The sequence below is a fragment of the Juglans regia genome, chromosome 2 (genome assembly GCF_001411555.2).
Source record: "Juglans regia cultivar Chandler chromosome 2, Walnut 2.0, whole genome shotgun sequence".
NCBI classification, from domain to species: Eukaryota; Viridiplantae; Streptophyta; class Magnoliopsida; order Fagales; family Juglandaceae; genus Juglans; species Juglans regia.
The window spans coordinates 36,599,965-36,615,612 of NC_049902.1; the positions used below are offsets into that span (position 1 = coordinate 36,599,965).

At 37.8% G+C, this 15,648-nt stretch overlaps 2 protein-coding genes across 3 annotated transcripts; one reads left to right on the forward strand and one right to left on the reverse strand.

Annotated features, from left to right (window-relative positions):
- Positions 1 to 1,243: 1,243 nt before the first annotated feature.
- Positions 1,244 to 7,520, forward strand: LOC108984682 (transcription initiation factor TFIID subunit 6-like). Its single transcript, XM_035687079.1, has 12 exons — positions 1,244 to 1,563; positions 1,996 to 2,082; positions 2,709 to 2,810; positions 2,903 to 3,011; positions 3,394 to 3,497; positions 3,580 to 3,717; positions 3,817 to 3,912; positions 4,407 to 4,531; positions 5,243 to 5,375; positions 5,698 to 5,823; positions 5,929 to 6,040; positions 6,943 to 7,520. Exons 1-12 carry the CDS (start codon positions 1,438 to 1,440, stop codon positions 7,296 to 7,298), a joined length of 1,614 nt encoding a protein of 537 aa, XP_035542972.1. The 5' UTR covers positions 1,244 to 1,437; the 3' UTR covers positions 7,299 to 7,520.
- A 1,757-nt stretch (positions 7,521 to 9,277) lies between these two features.
- On the reverse strand, positions 9,278 to 14,692 carry LOC108984689 (cell division protein FtsZ homolog 1, chloroplastic-like). Of its 2 annotated transcripts, XM_018956732.2 has the most exons (6): positions 14,333 to 14,692; positions 13,735 to 13,834; positions 12,281 to 12,514; positions 10,729 to 10,892; positions 10,293 to 10,526; positions 9,278 to 9,676 (listed from the first exon to the last, which is right to left on the reverse strand). In XM_018956732.2, exons 1-6 carry the CDS (start codon positions 14,579 to 14,581, stop codon positions 9,407 to 9,409), a joined length of 1,251 nt encoding a protein of 416 aa, XP_018812277.1. In that variant the 5' UTR covers positions 14,582 to 14,692; the 3' UTR covers positions 9,278 to 9,406. The 2 variants fall into 2 exon arrangements, with proteins under 2 accessions (XP_018812277.1, XP_018812283.1); XM_018956738.2 differs by lacking the exon at positions 12,281 to 12,514 and having other exon boundaries at positions 14,333 to 14,642.
- Between the last annotated feature and the right edge of the window lie 956 nt (positions 14,693 to 15,648).

Genomic DNA, 15,648 nt, shown 5'->3' on the forward strand with positions numbered 1-15,648 from the left:
CGTACACCATAACTTACTCCTTGACTACAACATCATGTACTTCTTAATGGACCTTCCCCATTTCATCGTCTTCAACCCCAGAGACCTCCTCTTCATAGCCCACCACTTGGCGACACTCTTCGTCTTCCTTACGTGTTAGTACCTCGTCTCTCATGGCGCCTACGCCATACTTGATATAGGAACAGTGAAAGGAAACAAAGTAAAACCATAAGAGACGAAGAGATGAAGGCGGAGATATGGACTCTGATTCTTGTGAATCTGGTGGTGATCGTGGAGAGGGTTGACGAGTCTTTGTTGCCGGGTGTGTACAGAGAGGTGGCTGCCTTCCTTTGGGACGAATGGAGAAGATGACTGAATGAAGAGAAGCTTCGGGATGATGAAGACAAAGAGCTAATATTGCGTTTTACTTTAGGCAGCTAGGGTTGGAGATCTGAAATGGTTCTATATATAGACGGGTTCAACTTCAAGATATAAACCCATGAACTAGTCAGGTTGCAAACCGATCAAATAATTACCCGTAAAATTCGGTTCGTTTCGGGCCCGGCCAGGCCAGGCCACTTTAAACAGGTCCATCAGGTTTACGGATTATTTGCACAGGCCTAGTTCAGGGTTACATATAATTTTCCAAAGATATTTTATGTTGTCCCCAAGTTTAGTGCGGAGAGAGAGAGAGAGAGAGAGAGAGAGAGAGAGAGAGAGAGAGAGAGAGAGAGAGAGAGAGAGAGAGAGAGAGAGCGAGCTAAAAGCCATTTCATTGGACACTTTCCAATGAAGTGCTCAACTTTTTCCAAATATTTTGGCCTTGAAATCTAATCTCATGAATTTTCATAGATAATGATATAATGTTAGCCAACTGTTAAAATTAGACTCTTTCACATCTATTTATATCCAAAAAGGAAATAAGTAGATTCAAATTTCTCAAATTTCTTAAATTTCCAATTTCAATTAATTTATTATACTCCCAACCCTCAAGTCTGATTGCATCAACTCTCTTAGGTTGCGTTTAAATAGTGAGGTGATTTTATATATTCTATAAAAAATAGATAAAAAATAATAAATAATAGTGGAACATTCTCTATTATCCAAACTAGTATTTATTCATGCTTGGGAAAGCTTCCTTAAAGAGAGAGAAAAAAAAAAAAAAAAGTTCTATAGCCCAATACGCCATTGGGCCGAAGTTTGGGCCTCACCCTCGTTAATTTCCCATGCCCAGTAAAGTAGGCCCGGTAAACCTCATATTAGTGACACCCCTGTCTTTTCTTCTTCGCCGGACATCTCATACAGTTTCTGCAGTTAACCCTAAGATCAAAAATTCACTCTCCGGCTCTCAGGTTCTAATCTTTTCAAATTCCCGTGCTCATAATTTCTGATCTTAATATATCCACACACACACGAACGCATATGTTTATATAGGGAAGAATAAAGAAGAAAGGAAAGATGAGCGTTGTCCCAAAGGAGGCAATTGAGGTCGTTGCACAGAGCATTGGAATTACCAATTTGTCCCCCGATGTTGCCCTCGCTCTCGCTCCCGACGTCGAGTACCGCGTTCGAGAGATCATGCAGGTATTATATGTATATATATTAGTAGATATGTGAGAGTTATAGTATGTACCGTGTTGATACTACTTGGACATTGTAGTAATCAGAATTTGCAAGAGCTAGGTTTAGTTCACCCTCTGGTTCTGGGATTAGTTGGAGCTGTACAAACCCGTGTTAAAACATTGGATTCTTTCATACCAATACCAATACCAATATCTAACACCCGATTGATTAGTAGAAGAAATGGATAAGAATGAAAGTGAGCAACTGAAGTACATTCTATCGTCAAATAGGGATGAACAGTAGATGGGATGGTTTTAGTTTTGAGAGAACATAGATATTGGGGAAGATTTTATTGTTGATGTAGCTTACATGATGATGAAGGTAAAGAAGTTACAATGGAGTGTTTTGAGAGAGAAGGAAACTAAATAGGTCTTTCGTCATCTGAAAATGCAGGAGGCGATTAAATGCATGCGCCACTCAAAGCGGACTAGTCTGACGGCTGATGATGTGGATAGTGCACTTAAGTTAAGAAATGTGGAGGTAAGTTAGAGCATTATTATGAAGTTGAGGTTTTCTTTGCTCGTATTGTTTTGATTGTCGTCTTGTTTCTTTTTACTCTTTTAAAGATATAAAGACGTGCTTTCTACATGATTTACTCTTTCTTGTTCTGTTGTATTTTATATTTTTTTTAAATGTTTGATTTGTGGTGCCACAAGTTGGAGCCAAGGCTTTTTGGGCTACGTTGTTGATGTGGCCCAGAAATGTCTGCCTACCACGTAGGTGATAGCTGACATTTGATTGATCTATTGAACATGTGGGTAATTCGAATTTTACGTGTGAATTTCTGTTTTAAGGTATTTATCTTGTAAAAAACTCATTTACTTTTTTGATCGGTAAATACATAAAAAAAAACTCATTTACTTGAGTTGTGCCCCTTGCTTTTCTTTTTTTTAATGAAATTTAATAAAACAAATTGTGAACTTGTGGGTATACACTTTGGCTGCCACCTATATATATATATATATTTTATAAGTACTAAGAGAACCTATAATACATATTGACCTCCCAAAAAAGGGGTATGCTTTGATTAAATTCGAAAAGGTTTATCTGCAATTTTCTCTTTGGCTTCAATTTTTTTTTACTTGCATCTTCTCTACCTGCTGCAGCCAATATATGGCTTTACACCTGGAGATCCCCTGAGGTTCAAAAGGGCTGTTGGACACAAGGATTTATTCTATATTGATGACAAGGATGTGGAATTTAAAGATGTAAGTATTCAAAAATGACATTGACTGTACTGTTATAACTAAATTATGTAAATTACTTCCTATTGTTCACTTATTTTTCCTAAATTATACAGGTTATTGAGGCGCCTTTACCAAAAGCACCACTTGATACGTCAGTTACCTCTCACTGGCTGGCAATTGAAGGTGTTCAACCTGCAATTCCAGAAAATGCTCCAGTTGAAGGTATCTAGCTAAACTTAGGTGCAATATAAGTGATGAAATGAGGGATCCGTTGCTTGGTTATTGTATAATCCTAGAATCTCCTAGTCATTACACAAAAGCAATGAATGAGCGTCTCATTTTCTTTCATATTAAACCTGGTAATCACACGCAGTGCTAGACTGCTAGTTCAATTTTGTAACTTCTGACTGGAAAGGGTTTTCTACTGACAAATTTTCTGTTTCATGACTCACATAGTTTGATCTCTTTCAAATTGTTGTAATTTTTAAATTCATTACAAGCTCTAATCTTTATGGCCTTGTTTAATTAATCCAAACTTCTTTTGTTTAAAAGTTTGATTTGCCCATCGTTGGTGCTTTAGACCTGTATTATGGTTTGTTTGCAGCACTTGCGGCAACTTCTGATGGAAAAAAATCTGAGTACACAGAAGATAGACTTCCCATTGACATTAAATTACCTGTTAAGCATGTTCTATCAAGGGAGCTTCAGGTAGCTTCCCTATCTCTTAATATATGCATTTCTTTCTGTATTTCAAACATGTGACATTTTGTGCCAAATTCTTTTGCTATAGCTGTACTTTGAAAAAGTCACAGAACTAACTGTGAATAAGTCTGGCTCTGTCCTCTTCAAACAAGCATTGTTGAGCTTGGCAACAGATGCAGGACTGCATCCTTTACTCCCGTACTTCACATACTTCATTGCTGATGAGGTGATCTCTAGGCTGAATCTTTTTTTTACTGCCCATTCTTTGCTTACTTTCGGTTGTAATTTTGCACATTTTGAACTCATATATTCCAATTCATCTCAGGTTACACGTAATTTGAACAATTATTCTGTCCTGTTTGCTTTGATGCGTGTTGTTCGAAGCCTTCTTCAAAATCCACACATTCATATAGAACCTTATGTAAGTATAATAGTCATTTTATTTGGGCCAATTATTAATTCATGCACATGTATAATCATTTTGAGCTTTGATGCTGAACTGTCCTCAAGATAACTATCAGAAGGATTTAGTAGTGGCTGTCACATCTTAAATGTTAATATAAAGCTGTTGTTTTACCTCTAGAAAAGTTTAACAAAGAGATAGGAACCCCAAAGGGGTATATTTGGATGATGATATCTGGATTTGTTGATCTTTGTGAAAACTGTTTTACTAAAAAAAACTCCCAAACATGTAGACCCTTGCTCTTGAATGCACAACGGGATGTAAAAAATGGTATGGCAAGGAACTTGTTAATGATTGTTGTTTGATAAATTTTCCCATTATTAGGGCTTGTAGGTGCTAACCCCCAGGCTTGGCACTGGTGGCATTTGTGAGAAGTGCCTAATTCTGATTTATTTCATTTCTAGGGTTTGTTTATTGTCTATCTAATATTGTGCTAATTTTATTTTATTCAGCTACACCAATTGATGCCATCTGTTATTACATGCCTTGTTGCGAAAAGATTAGGGAATAGATCTTCTGACAATCATTGGGAGCTTAGGGACTTTACAGCAAACCTGGTTGCTTCAATATGCCAAAGGTGAAAGTTTTCTTGCTGTTTATATTAACAATACAAAACTTGATGTGGAATTAACATGACCGAGATTATTAGCATTCTGCTTCAATGATACGTCTTTCAGTACAATTACACAAGTGCACAATAAACTTCTATCATTTTCTACAACTTAGTTGTAGTTACTTAGGGGTTGGCTCAAGTGGTAAAGGCCTTGGGCTTGGGGGTATGCTCCCCCTAGGTCTAAGGTTCAAATCCCCTTGGGTACAAACAATCTCTAGGGGCTGTCGGATGGGAGATTTTCCCCTTGAATTACCCTATGTGCACTTGCAAGAAACTCCTTGCCGAGGGTCTGTGCACCACCGGGATTAGAAAGGACATTGTTCCTAGACACCTGGTGCCAGTAAAGAAAAAAAAAACATTTTAGTTGAACTTTGCTTTAGAATTTTCTCTCCTCATAAAGATGATATCCATGGTGCCTTATTCCTGTGCTTGTGTGCATAGAATATAAGCAAGGGTACCTTTTAACTAGCCTAGCCTTCTCTGTCCATGGGACTTAGAATTATAGGTGCATGTACTGAAATTATAATGACTACTTAGTTTGCCTTTCTGTTTTAGTTTGTTTCACATGTAAGCTCTATTTGGTGAGATAAAGAGTACTAGCAGATATTGATCCACTTTATTTTTTCTTCTCATTTGAGATAATTTTTATATTCCTTATTAGTTAAACTTTTGCAGATTTGGGCACGTTTATCACAACCTTCAGCCACGTGTCACAAGGACTCTGCTCCATGCTTTCTTGGACCCAACCAAAGCATTGTCTCAACACTTTGGTGCAATTCAAGGGCTAGCAGCCCTTGGACCCAGCGTGGTAACCTCATATCTCAATGCTTTTCTATGGCAAAAGGAGGATTGTGGGATAAAGTTGCAGTTTTTGAGATTGGAAGTATTGTATGGTTCTTTCAAATCAATCTTTAACTAAGGGAAAGTTAGTTTTGTAACAACCATTGACTATTTTATGTTTTAACTTTTTCCTGTGGTGTCTGTCTGCATTGGACTGCCAACAGCATGTTATACATTTGGTTGCAGTTGCTGTCATATTTGCATGTTTCTTAATTTCTTATGCTTTGCTTTGAACATCATCTGTTTATGTTGGTTTTGAGCAATTTTTTATACTTCTAAACTCTGAACAGGTTCGTATGCTTATATTACCAAATCTTGAGCCATATTTGCAACTTCTGGTTCCAGAAATGCTGCTTGAGAAGCAAAAGAATGAGATGAAGAGGCGCGAAGCTTGGCGTGTTTATGGTGCCTTGCTGGTGAATACATATTGCAATATGACACTGTTTTTCGTTTTATTTTTCTTGAATGTGGTGTATTTTCTGTTTGTCTTGATGGACCTAATAAAGCCATCAACCTTCTAGTGTGCAGCTGGCCAATGCATGTACGATCGGCTCAAGATGTTTCGCACTCTGCTTTCACCACCAACTCGTGCAGTCTGGAAGATCAATGGAAAAGTTGTGACTACAATGCGAAGTATGACTTATCTTGTCAAGCTGGCATAAATAAGTATGCAATCCATACATATTTCATGCATATTTGTATGTTTAGTGCAGAACATCCCTATGGACCCTATCTAGTAAGTTCAAAACTTTTTGGATGCCATAAGGCTGACTGTTAGGGTAGAATGCAAAGAAACTTATAAGATTGACTTTAAAGGGAAGTGTACTGGTTTATGGTTGATTGTTCTAAACAACTCACACTCCAGGGGACTTGAACTTGAGATCTCAAACTCCCCCCCTCCCGAGAAAGTAGTTACTTTTTTTTTTTTTTTGGGGGGGGGGGGGGGGGGGGAATGGGATGGGATGTTGACAGTGGTTTGGGGGTGATGGGAGAATTTATGCAATACAACATGCAACAAGTAAACGTGGATTTAATGGTTGGTTCTAAATATCATTGTGAGGGGATCTTGGCAAATGTGTGTGGATGTAGGCATATCTTGTGTGTGCTTATATGAAAACGGTGCTTAAACAACCTAAATGTCATAAGTTCAAGTCTCGTGGTGTGCTTGGAAGAATGTTTAATGGCCGGTAGAAGTCTGTAGGAATTAGTTTTGATATTCCTCCCAGTAAATGATTAAGAGGAAAAAAGGGTGTTATCTATGTTGTTTTGAAAGGTAACGTGGAATAAATAGAAAATTTCTTATGAATGGAACTTCTTACAGTGTCTCTGTTGTGTGTGTGTGTGTGTTACTTGAACCTTTAGAGATGAAATTCATTTGGGCGAGGATAATAGTGACTTATAGATTGATTAGAAGCCTTTTGTTTTGTTTGGAATTTTCATTGACATGTAACCACTGTGTCATATGATTCTTACAACAATGTTCTGCCACCTATTTCCTAATCTTCATTATCCACTCTGCATCCTTGTTAACCTAGATAAACGCAAGGCCAGCACGGACAACTTAATGCAGCAACAACCACTCAAGAAAATAGCAACTGAGAGCACAATGGGTGTGGTACCAATGAACTCCATGCAAGGGACAACAGTTGGGTATTCCACTGCTGTAGGAGGTTCCAGCACTGGTTTGTCATCAATGTCTCGGCAGTTACCAGCTGAAAACATTTCTGGAAGGGGGGAGATTGGTGGTAGGGCGGTAAAAGTTTCTACCGTTCTTTCTCAGGCTTGGAAGGAGGACATGGATGCAGGACATATGTTGGGGTCTTTGTTTGAATTTTTTGGTGAAAGTCTGTTTTCTTTTACCCCAAAACCCGAGCTTGCCTTCTTCTTGTGATGAATTCATAATCAATGGGAGTACTTGTTCTCAAGAATGTGTAAATTTACACGAGTACATTGCCGCCAAGCAAATATGAAAGCCATCTGCTAGTAACTGACATGTAGGTCCAAATTAGGAAGTCGTATGCAATTTATAATTCTTATGTATGAAAATTTGCCTACAAAAGTGATTCTTTACATTTATCTTACGAGCAAGCCAAGAGGGGGTTCTTTGCACTTATTGACTGAATTCTACTCTCATAGACCTTGACTGACAGTTAGAAAAACAGTTCATTACTTTGGAACAAAGTGTTATGAGTTATGGCAATTCATGGAGCTGGAAAGTCAAGATTGGGGGGCAAGCAGACCCTAACGCTAATTAGAACATATCTATTTCTTCAAGGTATTCTACTTGGGCTTGCCTTTTTAACTCGGATCTTGTTGCGTGCCTGTGACCGTTACACGGTCCAATAGTGGAACTAGTAGTATGCTTTTTGTTTCTCGTTGGAATTCTACAATGAACTTGCTGTTCAACTTCTATCAGAAAGCTGAGAATTTTCTTTAGTATTAATAAGGATAGGTATAGTCCAAGTACACACGAAAATATACGAGAGATAATACCAATCTAGGTCACTATAGAATAAAGAAAATCATGTACATTTAGGCCATTAAAATCTTCAGTTATAGTCCAGAGGAATAAGGTGCGAAAAAATAAAGCTCGAATCTCTTCTAAAGTCCGCTTCTTGTCTTCGAATGTCTGCTCGTTACGCTCCCACCATATGCACCACATAATGCAAGTAGGGATCATCTTTCACACAATTTTGATTTGTGGAGCACCACCCAGCATCACTCAACTGGCTAATAACTCAACCATTGTGGCAGGCATCACCCAGTTTAGCCCTATTCGACTGAACACTTCGCTCCACACAGCTCTCGCTATCTCATAATGTAGTAGGAAATGATCCACTGTCTCTCCAGTTTTCTTGCACATACAACACCGATCTGAGATAATTATCCGGCGTTTACATAGATTATCAATAGTCAAGATCTTACTCAGGGTTGCTGTCCAAGAGAAGAAGAGTGCCTAAGGAGGAGCCTTATTCCTCCACAAACTTTTCCATGGGAAATGAGTGTTTGGTAGAAATGTAAGCGACTTATAAAAGGAGCAAATCGAAAAAGTACCCTTACCTGCAGGTGTCCACGATAACTTATCTTCCTCCAATCCATTTAGCTTCATAGAATAAACAAAGCTGAAGAAAGCCTCAAAACTTTCTATTTCTCAATCTTTGGCTGCTATACTAAAAGTAATATTCCATTGGACTTGGTCTCCTGAACAAACCATATGGTCCACCAATGAAGCTTTTTGATCACATGCCACTCGAAAAACGGATGGGAAAGTCTTTTAGAGCCACATTTCCTCACCAAATGTCCCTCTAAAATTTTATACGAATACCCTCCCCCACCATCAATTTTGTATGACAAGTGAAGACCACCCACCCTCTTCTTATTTGCTTCCAAACCCCCACACCATAGGACGCATTCCCCTCTCTAGTACCCCAACTCCCCCCCCACCCCCCCCGACTGTCATATTTACAATCTACCACTAATTTTCAGAGAACTTCCTGTTCCATATTGTATCTCCAAAGTCATTTACCAAGAAGTGCTCGATTAAACGTTCTCAAGTTCTTTATAACCCACCTATTGGAATTTGCCTACATATCCTATCTCAACTGACTACGTGAAACTTGAAATCATCCTCCATCTCACTCCATAAGAAATCAGGATAGAGTTTTTCTATTCCTGCCGCCATGCAAACTAGAATTGTAAAAACAGACGTAAAGAAAGCAGACAATTTTAACTAACATTGAATCATTTCCATTAAAGACTTGATTCTATCGCATAACAATCAATAGTTTTGATCAGAGTAATGCTTTCCAGACTTATATTTTTTAACTTTCTAATCGAGGACTAGTAGAGAACATGATAAAGAATGAGTACTCCAAGAACCCTAACTACATAAATACGAGTAAACCCTAAAAGAAAGTGACATTCCCATACACTGAGCTTCAAGATCATTACAGAGTTAAATGGAAAAAGTGGTTGAACCAAAAAAAAAAATGGACCGAGTTAAAAGAAGAGCTTTCGCGGAGATGGTCTGGATGGAACAGTTGACGGCAAGGTTGAGGAGTTGAGGGAGAAGGGCATTCCCTTACTTTCTTGGCCCCCTGTAACTTTTTCAATCAGCTTTGCTGCCTTGGGGTCTGTCAATAGTGTCTTCTGAAAAGACTGCGAAAACCCAGTCGCAATGATAGTAACATGAATCTCTCCGTTGTAGTTATCATCCACAACAGCCCCAAATATGATGTTAGCAGAAGGATCTGCCAAACTCGTCACAACCTGAAAGAGGTCATTGCGTCAACATATGTGCAGATATTAATACATTGCATATGGGGAAAGAAGCAAAAAAACCTGCAAAGAGAGATCCTAGGTTTTTTTTTTTTTTTCAAATATTTGGTGAGAAGGCTAAAAGATGCTGGTGGCTGATGTGCCCTTCACTCTACATAAACCTTTTTGGGACAATTTAGAATAAATCAATTATGAAAATTGAAGCGGCATTTCTATGCCTTCTCTGAATCTCTAAATTATGCAAATAGTACTGGTTATCAGAGAGAGGAAGCTCTCTCAATTGGCTCAACAGGTAGCAACAAGAAGATTATTCACATTTTGTTATGTCATAGCACATGGAATACCAAAGAACAGGATGAACTTAAATATAAATTGCTTCAAGGGGCATAGGGAAAATCTCATTTCCATTCACCAAATAAAAAAATAAAAAAAGAAAAGGCCAAAATCAACTTGCTGATTTCCAGGGATTTCAGGCGTGGTTCTATACGAGAAAATTCACTCTCATTAAATTTAATATTACTCATCCAAACTCAATGCAAAATGATGGTGAAGTGTGCCTTCTGTAGAATATAACAATAGAAATCAGTAGCTCATATATTTCAAGTACCTGAGACACTCTGTTCACTTCCTGCAGGGTTATGTCCTTCCCTCCTGTAATATTGTACACTACCCCTGTAGCTGATTCAATTGAGGATCCAATGAGGGGAGCTAAAGTAGCTTGTTCAGCAGCTTCAACTGCACGGTTTTTGCTGGAGGAAACTCCTACTCCAAGCATTGCAGTTCCCGAGTCTTTCATGACTGCCTTGACATCTGCAAAATCCACATTAACCAGTCCAGGTATCTGCAAACGAACATTTCAATCTTCATAATATCTTGGAGGAGCAGAATGATAATTAAAAATATTAGTGCGTATTTCTTTGATTATTAGGTAACTAATAATGAATTCATTCTAAGTTTAATGAGTAGCCATGGCTAGACTTCTTAAATTAACTGGATTAGAAATGAAGTGTGAAATTACAGTTCAGGTTTCACAAAACACCCACCGTGATTATGTCTGAAATTCCTTGCACTCCCTGACGTAGAACATCATCAGCAAGAAGGAAAGCATCCTGAAGGGGTGTCTGCTCATCAGCAATATCCAGGAGACGGTCATTGGGAATGACTATAAGAGTGTCAACATTCTTTTGCAACTTTTCAATAGCCTCGCCTGAAGAGATTTTAATACAATATAATTTGTAACTTCAGAAACTATAGAAATTTGTTAGCACCATACATATCACCACAATATTATAAATTATCAGCTTCCTTCAGTGTGTCTCCTCTCAACACTACAATTACAGCTAAGCAAAGCAACTCATCTACAGTAATTAATAATCGTAAACAGCAAGCTAGAGTTGTTTTTAATGAACATCTTAAGACATCCTGTCATCCCAAACCCGGTCAAAGTGGATGGAAGAAGCCGTCAATTACTTTATATATAGCTGTGTGTATGTGCAACTAAACGAAATAGAAAAAATCATCAATAAATAAAGCAATTCCATTTAACAAATGGAAAAAAAACATTTTATTAATGGCAATAAGCATACCCCAAGTACACAAGATGTATACAATAGTTTGCAAATGATGAAACTACAGTTTGAAGTGTGATATTCTGTGATACCCTATATAATAAAGATAAAGGTAGGTGGTGAATGAGATCACACATTGATTGAGAATGAAAAGTTCTTACTCTTTATAATGTTCCAATGCGGTTCCAATTGTATTATTGACTAGTCATTTTGAAGTATAATCCATGTGGTTTGGGCCTTCTATTGGGATATTACAAATGGTATCACAACCTATCCCAACCAGAAATGTGGGACTTGAGCCATGCCACCTACGATGGACAAGCTTGACAAGGACGTCGGGAATTTGAGGAGAGATTGTAATAACCCATATGATAAGGATAAGGGTAGGTGGTGAATGAAATCCAACATTGCTTGGAAATGAGATGTTCTTACTCTTTATAAGGTTCCAATGAGGTTCTAATTATATCATTGACTAGTTCTTTTGAAGTATAGACCATGTGATTTAGGCTTTCTATTGAGAAATTACATATTCTGACCATCCAAAGCAAAATAGAAGAGTCCAGAGCCATGCATATATTGCTCCTATTTGGAACGGGAAAAAAACATTTAAAAAGGCATCCAAGTTCATAGGATGTATAAGAGAGTAATGCCTTGCCAGAAACAGAAAAAGGAAATCATAGAACCTCAGCCTGTTAAATTTTTTAAAAAAAAAACATAGGACATTTGTGCCTATTGAACTCAAGAACTGTGGATGACGCATCAAAGCACTTTAAAATATGAAAAATGATAAACACACATCACTTTTCAAACATTTTACACAACAATGTTTTAAAAAGAAGGTTATTTTTGTAAACTAACTTGTAAAAGTAACATAATTTTACCAAAATACCCTTATTTTACAACATATTTTGTGAAATATGTTGTAAAATGTGTTGTGTGGGTATCCTTACTCTTAAAATATTTGGTTAGGAAATTAGTGACAACAATTTAAGTTTTCCACGATTTCCTGAGTAGATCAAAAGGGCACCTGCCTGCAAGGACCTCTTACGTCCTTCAAAGCTGAAAGGATAGGTAACCACACCAACAGTCAAATAACCTGCCTCCTTGGATATCTGGGCAACAACTGGGGCAGCACCAGACCCCGTTCCTCCACCCATACCAGCAGTTATAAACACAAGATCTGACCCCTTAAGAGCATTTGCAATGGCTTCTTTCGATTCCTCCGCAGCTTGTTCCCCCAAAAGTGGATTCCCACCCGTACCTGCATCGCCATCAAATAAGTCAATCAATAGACACAAGTGGAAACCTTATAACCGGTCCGACCGTTCTCCACTAAAAAACAGCCTTTCAATAGATTAGTGCCACGTAGGCTTTCCATTTCAACTGCAATGTGACCGCACCCTAGGAAACCACTCTCACACTCAGATCTCAACTTCCCCCTCGCTCCCCCTCTCACACCCGTAGCCCATCTCAGCCCCTTGCAGCCCATCCCAACCCCTCACAGACGACGGCGAACGCAGAGATCTGGAGCCCCTAACAGACGACGGCGAACGCAAAGATCTAGAGCCCCTCGCCCACCCTCACCGGCGGAGTCTCGAAACGAGGCCTCGTTGAGGACTACTTTAGAAACGAGGTCTTGGAGCTTGCGGCGCCCTCGGAGACATTCGACTCCCAGTGCTGCTCCTCGGACTCACAGCACCCAACTGCAAGAGACCCTCTTTCTTTTTCCTCTCTCCCAATATTTATTTCCAATCAGCTCCTTTAGCTTTCAGATTTTCAAGGAATCCAGAAAGTTCTTGATCAAAGAACATTTTTTTAATTTTTATTTTTAGTTCCGACCCCTCTGTTGTATATTTCTTCTTATGTCCATTTTGGAATTGATTTTATTAAATTTTATTTTACGTTTTTCCTTTTGTCTCTGATTGCTGTTTATGAAAATATTAAGGAAAAAAATTTTAAATTAGGGTTTCTGTTTCGGCTTCTGTGACATAGATTTTCCCGTAGTATATGTATTTTATTTGGTGTTTGGATATAATCGTTCTGTTTGGTTGCTGAGAAACTAGAGGAACACAGGAATTTGCATTGGCATTTTGTATTTGGGGTGGTGGTTTTTCCTTTCTTTTTTCACGCCCAAAAACATTGTCGTCGGACTGGTGGCGGTGGAACTCTGGATTTCTATTGTGCAGCGGTGCTGAGAAACTGGAAGCACAGAGGATTGGCATATCTCTTTTGTTTCCCATGTTAGTGAGTGTATTGGAAGTTTGGTGTAATATTTGAGGTGGCAGCATATGTGTAGAAGGCTGTTAAACAAAGAAAATCAGCCCGTCCACTTTGCAGCGGAACTCTAGACACAATACTACTACCAAAACGTAGATGAGAGCACGATAGCAATAATATATAAGACCACTGGCCTTGCTTGTGTGCGTATTGCCTAAAGCTTCAAAAGAGTGAACTAAACAGATCAGAATGAGAGCGCAAGACCTAGTCCACGAGTCAAAAGCTCTCCAATTTGAAGTGGGTTCTCGGCAGCGGACTGTAATAGTGATTGTGCATCCGTGTTTATAGCATAGAAATCGACGCCCTGAAATATGAAAATTGTAAAACATCAAGATTAACAACCTCATATACCTTCTTAACCGTGTCCCACGCATACTTCAAACAACAAAAGGTAATAAGAACCCAATTCGAGGTCATGCATGAAATATATGAATCAGTAAGGTAAGGTCTTTTAACCATATCAACTCAAGCACATCACATACCCGCAAAAAGTATTACGCAACATAGGCATTTTACTATAGAGTTAACAAAGCAATATGGAAAGGACAATGATAGAACAACTATCATTGTTGTTCAGGGGGTACACACGGAAGATGCACCGGATAGTGCAATTTTCGCACTGTTCATGCACTGTATCATGAACAGTACAAAATTGCACTATCCCCTATATGAAGTACAACCGCAATGGGTATTAAAAGGAAATTCAAACACACGGTCACTAACAAAATGAGGAACGCGGATAGAAAGGACGAGGAATTTCGAAGTTTGAGCCCAGGCCAGGAAAATGTAAAGGAAAACCCACGTGTAAACCGCTGCCAATCATGCGATTAACGGCATTGTTGCCACCCCCGCCGACCCCGACCACCTTAATCTTGGCTGATTCCACTGGGTGAAAGGAGCAGCTGACAACCCCAAAATGGCGTCGTTTCCGGAAAGTGCTTCTTCTTTGAGAAACGCATTCTCTAAATGGGAGTATCTTGTGGTGAAATGGTGTGGGAATTGAAGAGGTTGAGATCAGCTCGTTTGGGTTTGTGAGCTGAAGCGTTGCCATTTCTACAAGAAGTAAGAGATGGGGAGAGAAATGGGTTTTTAGGGTTTTACACAGAACAAATTAAACAATGAAAAAAAAAAAAAAAAAAAAGAAAGAAAGCCCATTTGAATGGTCTTATCTTGGGTGGATAGTTGGGAAAGACATCTGAAAGACTGGACGGGCGCCCATTGTGCCGATTTGACGGGCTTCCTCCTCTATTAAATATAGCCATCATTTGGAAAGTGAACCATGCATACCATGCCCCTTTATTAGAGGCATGTTAGATTTTAGATTTCGTTTATTTTTACGTGTGAAATAAAATAAAAGTTAAAAATTTAATAAAATATTATTAAGATATATTTTTTTAATATTTTTTATTTTAAAATTTAAAATATTTAAAATATTTTATATAAAAATTTAAAAAAATTATAATGATTAAATATTTAGATAAGATGAAATGAGTTAAAAAATTTCTTGAAAACAAATGAGACCTTAAGGTCCTTCAAAAAATTAACAAGTATTAGATATTTAGATTTATGCTAAAAAATTTATATATTGATATAATTTTCTTTTAGAAACATAATTTATATATTGATATAATTTAATATAATACTTAAAAATTATTTTACAACAAAAATAATTTCTAAAAAAAATAAGAGTTGAGAAATGGTGAAGTGACAACCCAACCCAACTTGATTACAACTATAAAATAAAATAAGATTATTTTCAATTATTTTTAACTTTTTTCTTTTGATTTGATGAGTCTAGATTAAAAGAATATATATTATTTATTTTAAAGTTGTGGAATTGTGAATGGATTGTTGTCTTATCTTTACTCAAAAGAGTTCTACAATATTATCTTTGTATTAAATCACGTAAGTATAAAAAACTTTTTATATAAAATTGTTGTACAGACTAAACATTTTTCCAAAATTATTGTGAGAAATTGTTGCGACGACGTTTTTTACACTCTTTTTTCTTTTGTAAGCAAGCTGATGCCCTCTCACTCGCTAGATGAAATTTTTTGTGGGCAAACATAAGTTAAAGATTCGAGACATTTCCTATGCTCTTTCCTCTTTGCTCTCCAC